This window comes from Electrophorus electricus, chromosome 4, assembly GCF_013358815.1.
Source record: "Electrophorus electricus isolate fEleEle1 chromosome 4, fEleEle1.pri, whole genome shotgun sequence".
Lineage (NCBI taxonomy): Eukaryota > Metazoa > Chordata > Actinopteri > Gymnotiformes > Gymnotidae > Electrophorus > Electrophorus electricus.
The window spans coordinates 17995748-18003247 of record NC_049538.1 but is presented as its reverse complement, the minus strand read 5'-3'; the positions used below and the strand labels follow the sequence as shown (position 1 = coordinate 18003247).

General features: G+C 47.4%; 1 protein-coding gene across 3 annotated transcripts in view; it reads right to left on the bottom strand.

Moving 5' to 3' along the window:
* The window catches only part of fam168a (family with sequence similarity 168 member A), a 30643-nt gene that overhangs the window by 752 nt on the left and 22391 nt on the right, over nucleotides 1-7500 (bottom strand). For all 3 annotated transcript variants that reach the window (XM_035525685.1, XM_035525687.1, XM_035525688.1), the window contains 5 exons: nucleotides 5669-5749; nucleotides 3741-3866; nucleotides 1259-1401; nucleotides 490-664; nucleotides 1-12 (listed from right to left, as the gene is read on the bottom strand). The exon at nucleotides 1-12 is cut by the window's left edge and continues 119 nt beyond it. In XM_035525685.1, the coding sequence (XP_035381578.1) occupies nucleotides 1-12; nucleotides 490-664; nucleotides 1259-1401; nucleotides 3741-3866; nucleotides 5669-5749 (537 nt within the window). The remainder of the gene's footprint in view (nucleotides 13-489; nucleotides 665-1258; nucleotides 1402-3740; nucleotides 3867-5668; nucleotides 5750-7500) is intronic.

Genomic DNA, 7500 nt, shown 5'->3' with positions numbered 1-7500 from the left:
TCAACAGTGTTCCTAATAAGAAGATGAGAAGTGTCTGTGCATTTTTTCCCCAGAAGGCTGTACTGTACACTGTACTGTATGTGTTCTCTGATGTAAGAGCCTCTCAACCAAAATGCAAATAAAAACAATCTAACATCAATGTAAATGCAACATCAAACTGTATAGTGACAACGAAATCTTTATAATCATTATACATGTTTGTATTTACAATATAAATACAAAAGTTATAAGAACGTGTTTGATACATTTTTCAAACCAAACAGTTACTCTGAGAAACATTTAACCCAAGAAAATCAATCTTTAACATAACATAAAACTGGATGCTGGCCACATTAGGGCAAATGCTGGAAATGAATTTAAATGACTCCTATTCATCATAGAATTAAATAAATAATACGTTCAATGCACAGTAGATACAGCGCCCGTCTATTTATCTCAGTTGAAGTGCTGAAATCAATCTCCACAGCGAAGGAAAACAGTTGGCCTGACCTGCTGACATGGCCATGGTGGTTCCAGCCACCATTCCCATGGCTACGCCGCTGGGCCGGGGAGCGGGGACAGGGGCAGGGTAGATGGCCGGGGGAATGCTGTTGGGCTGGACCACCGTGGTGTGGTGGATTACGTGCGGCTGGGCAGCATACACCGGCTGTGTGTAGTAGGCTCCCTGGTCACAAAGGAAAGAGAGGCTGAGAAGGCGAACAGGAAGGGTCACAAAGGGTCACCTTACTCCAGGCTTTAGGCTACGTGCCAAGGGCACGCTGGCGCTGCGGAATATTCGGAATGCCCTTTACGCGGATCACGAGTGGCTGGAAGATGCTGCTGACCCTTTGTAAAAAGGGTTTTCTGTGGAAGCATGTTGATTATTTAAACTACAGGCAATTTGGGAATCTCTTGGGATGCAGTGGCAGGCTAAAACAGAAAGCTGAAACAACAGTCAGCAAGACTTTTTCCCAGGTTCACACTAAAACTGTACTACAAACTCGTATCAGAAAACAGAATCAGACTTGGTACTGGCCTGGATTAGACAGCAAAAGATAAAAACATCACACCATTTGGCTCAAAAACAACTGACCACCCTAATCAACACTGGTAGTGAACAATAACCATAGCAGCGCCTGTCGGGTTCCCCCCCCGAAACTGGCTGCCTTTTTGCTCGTCAAGGAAGTGCTCCTTTATATCTCTTTCTTCTTCCAGAACGGAGTCGTAACAACTCGAGCTGGCATCGGGTGAAACCCTGGCACGGCCTTCAGCCTTGTACCTGAGCGTAGAGGTTCTGCTGTGGGTAGGCACTTCGTATGGGGTACATGGCGGTGGGGTACGGGTTGGGGGAGGGGGAGTATGGTGGGGGGGCCCCGTTGCTCTGAGTCGGGGGCACTTTGTATGGGGTCCCTGCAGTGTATCCTGAGAGCGAAGAGACAGGGAGGAAGAGGGGGAGGTCAAGAAGAGAAAACAGAAATGAAAGAGGAACAGAATGTAACTTCAAATAAGGTGCAACGTTAGCAGAAGACTAGCGAGACCTAGGCCAAAAAAGATATTTATCCTATAAATCTAGACATTTTCTATCATTTCTCTAGAAATCCTATACATTTTTGTGTTGAGAAGCACACCGTGTGGGGGATGTCACCGTGGGGCTCTGTGAAGAGTTGGGACTTTACTTGTCTTAAATAATGAACTCATTAGCAAAGGAAGCTGGTTGGTCTTGTAGCAAAAGTTTACTCAACACCGCATACATCCAGCTGTCAGAGACCAGAGACACTACTAAGACTGCTGTAGACAACCACCCACTCACCCAGAAAGACAGACACACAGACACACAGACAGACAGACAGACAGACACAGACACAGACACACACACACTCACCCAGACAGACACACACGCACACGCACACACCCACACACACTTTTACTTTGTGGTTGCTCAACATGATTTGCAAATGCAAAAGCGAAGTGTTAGTAAGTGCTGCTCTTTCCATGTGGAGTCGAGCTCACTCGAGAAGGCATCACCGATAAGTCTACTTACATAATATCACACATAAAACCTTGTAGAACACATCACCAGATCACCAGCGTGAATAATCACCCCACACATCCAACTTGCATATAGCAAACTAAATCAAGCCAGTCGTTTAGCTGCGGTGAGGCTAACCGGACATGGCAGATACAATCCTGCCCAGCTGTTTCTTAAATGCCCCTTTCAAGCATGCAGTTCTGCTCTATAGCAGGCTTCCATGCCAACAGTGAGTCCATATCCCGTGGGGGACTGGGGTTCAATCCCCTGTCTGGGCAAGTACACCATGCTATACCTTTAAGACTCCTTGGCAAGACTCCTAACACTACTTCTGTAATATGACTGAAATAAGTAAGTCACTGTAGATGTGAAAACAGCAAGGCAAACAGTAAAGAGCTATGTGTGTGTGTGTGTGTGTGTGTGTGTGTGAGAGAGACTGAGAAGCGTGGAGCTGGGCAGAGTGCATGCTGTCAGTGTGTGAGAGTGTGTGAGAGTAATTGCCTGTCAGGACAACATTTTGTTACTAAACTGTGTTTGTATGAGGGTAGGTTTGATTAAATATGCTGCATGCTCGAGTACACTGGTACATATTAGTGAAAGGTATGTTTACTGTATGTATTAGTACATAAGTATGTCCTGCTGACTGGATCAGACGAGGTACAGTATTAATATTAGTGCAGGGTATATTTACTGTGTGTGTGTGTGTGTGTGTGTGTGTGTACATAAGTATGTCCTGCTGACTGGATCAGACGAGGTACAGTATTAATATTAGTGCAGGGTATATTTACTGTGTGTGTGTGTGTGTACATAAGTATGTCCTGCTGACTGGATCAGACGAGGTACAGTATTAATATTAGTGCAGGGTATATTTACTGTGTGTGTGTGTACATAAGTATGTCCTGCTGACTGGATCAGATGAGGTACAGTATTAATATTAGTGCAGGGTATATTTACTGTGTGTGTGTGTGTGTGTGTGTGTGTGTGTGTGTGTGTGTGTGTGTGTACATAAGTATGTCCTGCTGACTGGATCAGACGAGGTACAGTATTAATATTAGTGCAGGGTATATTTACTGTGTGTGTGTGTGTGTGTGTGTGTACATAAGTATGTCCTGCTGACTGGATCAGACGAGGTACAGTATTAATATTAGTGCAGGGTATATTTACTGTGTGTGTGTGTGTGTGTGTGTGTGTGTGTGTGTGTGTGTACATAAGTATGTCCTGCTGACTGGATCAGATGATGTACAGTATTAATATTAGTGCAGGGTATATTTACTGTGTGTGTGTGTGTGTGTGTGTGTGTGTGTGTGTGTGTACATAAGTATGTCCTGTTGACTGGATCAGACGAGGTACAGTATTAATATTAGTGCAGGGTATATTTACTGTGTGTGTGTGTGTGTGTGTGTGTGTATACATAAGCATGTCCTGCTGTACAGTATTAATATTAGTGCAGGGTATATTTACTGTGTGTGTGTGTGTGTGTGTGTGTGTGTGTGTGTACATAAGCATGTCCTGCTGTACAGTATTAATATTAGTGCAGGGTATATTTACTGTGTGTGTGTGTGTGTGTGTGTGTGTGTGTACATAAGCATGTCCTGCTGTACAGTATTAATTTTAGTGCAGGGTATATTTACTGTGTGTGTGTGTGTGTGTGTGTGTGTGTGTGTGTGTGTGTGTGTGTGTACATAAGCATGTCCTGCTGTACAGTATTAATATTAGTGCAGGGTATATTTACTGAATGCTGTAGAGGAGGCCTGGAACTGCCTGCTCTCTGAGCCTGTGTCCACGGCCAGGTCAAAGGAGCCGTCGGCGGGCCCTGGGGCCGACACCGTCTGGGGCCAGCCTGGTTTCACCAGCACCACTGTCCCAACACACACAATAGAATAAGGAGAGTTACACACACACACACACACACACACACACACACACACACACACACACCGCAGTATCATACTGTAGAGCTCAGCACTGAGTCAAGTCCCCCAAGTCATTCCTGTGAGTGTGTCTCCCTCTGTTCCTGTCCCACGGGCTCTCTGATATCTTGGCAGAGTGACATCTCTCCGCGCACACTCTGACCTAATGCTCGATCGTCATGGAAAGAAGGTCTTGACTACACACAGTGCACTTTCTCTCGGCTGCCACAAGGGGGCAGTGGTGCACTACAGCTGCCTGGTTGTAGAGCGCTGCCAAGCACATGATGGAACAAAGAGAAAAGGCCGAACAATGCCGTGGCCTTGGACACAGTTGCGCGGCGGGCGCGTGCGATCCGGCGAATGAAAGCGTACCGCTGAGCAGCCTAAAAGCCCCGGGGGTAAAAAGCATGTCTTCACTGGGCAAATGCCGCAGAAGCACACGTTGTGCTGGGGAGGATTCGCTCAGGAAATGGTGGATTGTACAGGTATGACGGCCAGGAGAGACTGTGCCTCTGAAATCCAGACAGGTGGAGGCAGGGAAAGGAGAGAGAGAGAGAGAGAGAGACACAGAGACAGAGACAGAAAGAGAGAGACATGTGACACCGTTCAAGGCCAGCCCGACTCTGCAGGTGATGATGTGCGCACAGCAGGTTGTGTACATGCACAGGCGTGGCAGGCTGACCATATGCAGGGGCAGGGGTCTCCAGGATGCCCACCTCGAACCTCGTCTGCCACGATGGAGGGAAGCCCACCTCTCAACCAGGAACAGGGCAGCAGCCCGAACGGCTTCAGAAGTCAATTTACACCAACATCACGCTTACGGCGCAAAACCCAGCAGGCTGTTCAAACAGTGAATGCCGTTGTCTGCGCGCTCTTCACAAAGAGCCCTGCCTGCAGCAACAGCCCATCTCGCTGACGGATAACGTGGTCCACGCACGTATCCGACACATTGGTGGGCGGAGCCTTAACGGCTCGGTGGAATTGACCTGCTGCTTCTAACTGAGGTTGCTTACATTCTGTAGGTTTAGCTGTGTTCCAGGTGAGCTCCCCAAGAACTACCCACGAACCCCCCATGAACTCACTATGAACTCCTCGTGAGCTGCCCTTCAACCCCCCCAAACCCAGAACCTGTGACATCCAACCGCTTTGCACCACAAAACACCAATCATCTCCCAGAGTGATACAAGCGATAGCGCGCCCCATGCTAAAAGCACTGAAACGCCATTCTAATTAGCAGCCATGCTACTAATTAGCTCATGTGTAATTTTTTAGACAAATCACAAATCTAATCTATCGGTCTGAGTAAATTCCTGCCTTCTACATCTATTTGTCATCCATATGTTGGCACATCTGAGTAAGCATGCACTTACAGCAAACATACGACTCAAAAACGTAACGTACACGAACTTACCCACTTACCCTTTCCATTTTGAACAAGTGAGCACCTCATATATGTGCATCAAACTGGACTGTGTTCATGTATACATACATATCCTGCCTATATATTCCAACACACAGATATGTGAATACTATACACGTGTTCATGTATAGTTCGTGTGTACATACATATGGGAGTGTGTGTGCGCGCACGCACGTGTGTCTGTGTTGTGGACTGCATTCTCCCAGAAGGTACCCGGGGCTGCCTGTCTGGTAGAGGCGTATGGATGTGGGTGTGTGTATGGGAGTGTGCGTGGGTGTGTATATGGGTGGGTATGTGTATGGGTGTGTGCGTGGGGTTGACTGCATTCACCTGGAGGGTAACCTGGGCTGCCTGTCTGGTAGAGGCTTGGCGTGTAGGTAGGGGCTGCAGTCGGATAGGCTCCTGCGTACCCTAGAAAACACACGAGAGAGACTAACGACAGAGCTGCTGAACCCGGAGTACACCAGGCCTAAAGGAGAGGGACTCAACACGATGTACGCGCTCTGGACACTGGACTACCGCTGGTATTACAGGATTGCTAGTCTGTCATGTTAACCTATAGACATGGGGAAGAGGTTGGAGGGGGTAGAGACCGAGAGAGAGAGAGACCGAGAGAGAAGTGAAGGAGAGAAAGATACAGAGAGAGAATGCATCAGGGAGAGAGAGATGGAGACGGAACAGGAGGAGCACAGATGGTGTTCATCACCGCTCGTCTGTGCTCATAAGCCACAGTTGGGTGAGTGCTAACCTACTGCACCTCAGCCATACTGAACGGTGGAGCTGTCAGACACACCGCGCAGCACAACAGGACACGGCGCGACAGGACACGGCGCGACAGGACACGGCGCGACACAGCTTTTCAGAAACAGAAAAATCCCACTGAAAATCCTGTGGGGGCTCGCCGGCAGACCAACTTATTCTGTACATGTGCCCCAGAGATATGCTGACTACACTGTGTCTGTGTGTGTGCGAGCTCTGCACATATATAGAAAAATATATAGGCCCCAGCAACTCTCACACCTCTAACATGCAGATGATTGGGAAGGGGGTCTAAGAGGTCGAGGAGGAGGCGGGGCTGGACAATTTATTGTTTGTTACATGCAACCACGGGGTTTCCATCACCCGCCATGCTTTTCTGGTGGGTAATAAATTCTGGAAAACAGCGGGCGTAGTCTCCAACACACACGAGGAGTTTTACGACGTGTTAAACGAAAATTCAATCTGAAACCACCGATTTAATGCCGGTGGTTGTTGCAATACTTTAGGAGCGCTACGGCAGAATTGGCCTTGGACAGTAGTTTCCTTTTCATGGGTTGCATCTCCCTGGAGACAGTCCTGCTGCTGTATTCATGACACTCCGTCGAGTACCTCGGCATACTTGGAAGTAGGGGCGTTACGGCTCCAAACGTTCATGGCATGACAACCTAGTCTAGAAACATCTGTTGTGAAAATGAACAGAACAATTATATCAAGGTAATGCCTGAGCCTCGTCCCGCACACGAAAGACGCATCAAGAACTGCACGTTTTATTTTACTGTGCTTCCTGTGAAGCCTTAAAGCCAAAGCACCTACCAGCCATTTGTATTTTTGTGAAATGACGTCATCCACCGACACGAACGGTTTGCAAATAGCCTATAACTGTGATATGACTTGGGCTGTGGTTTATATGGGCTAGTTTGGGGTGCGCTGAATTTCCTAGTAGGTTGCAGGCAAGAGTCGGAAAAAGTACATAATCCCGTATTTTTTGAGAACAAATGTATCGGAACCTGATCACAAATTTGCTAAATACGTTGCCGGTATTCAGCACCACATGTCAGAAGCTGCGACAAAGAAAAATAAACTCAAGCCGGCGGGCCCAGTTCCTGTTGCCTCGCTGTGGACCGCGTTACCCAGAACCCCCTGTTCCTTCCCAGAGCTTTGCCTCTTTTTCGACGGCGTCTTGAATCGCCCCCCCGTGCTCTATCAAACTGTATCGGTTATACTGCTTTTGACTCCGGCTCTGTTCAAAACCCGATCCTTTGTTAAACAGCCACTGTTTACAATAAAGTTACAGATAAATTAGAAGTAGTAGGAGAGATTTATGTAGTAGATTAGGTAGAGATAATGTATTTATGCAGAGTATTTAGAGGTAGTACAATTATGGTGTAGTGATTATGCAGAGA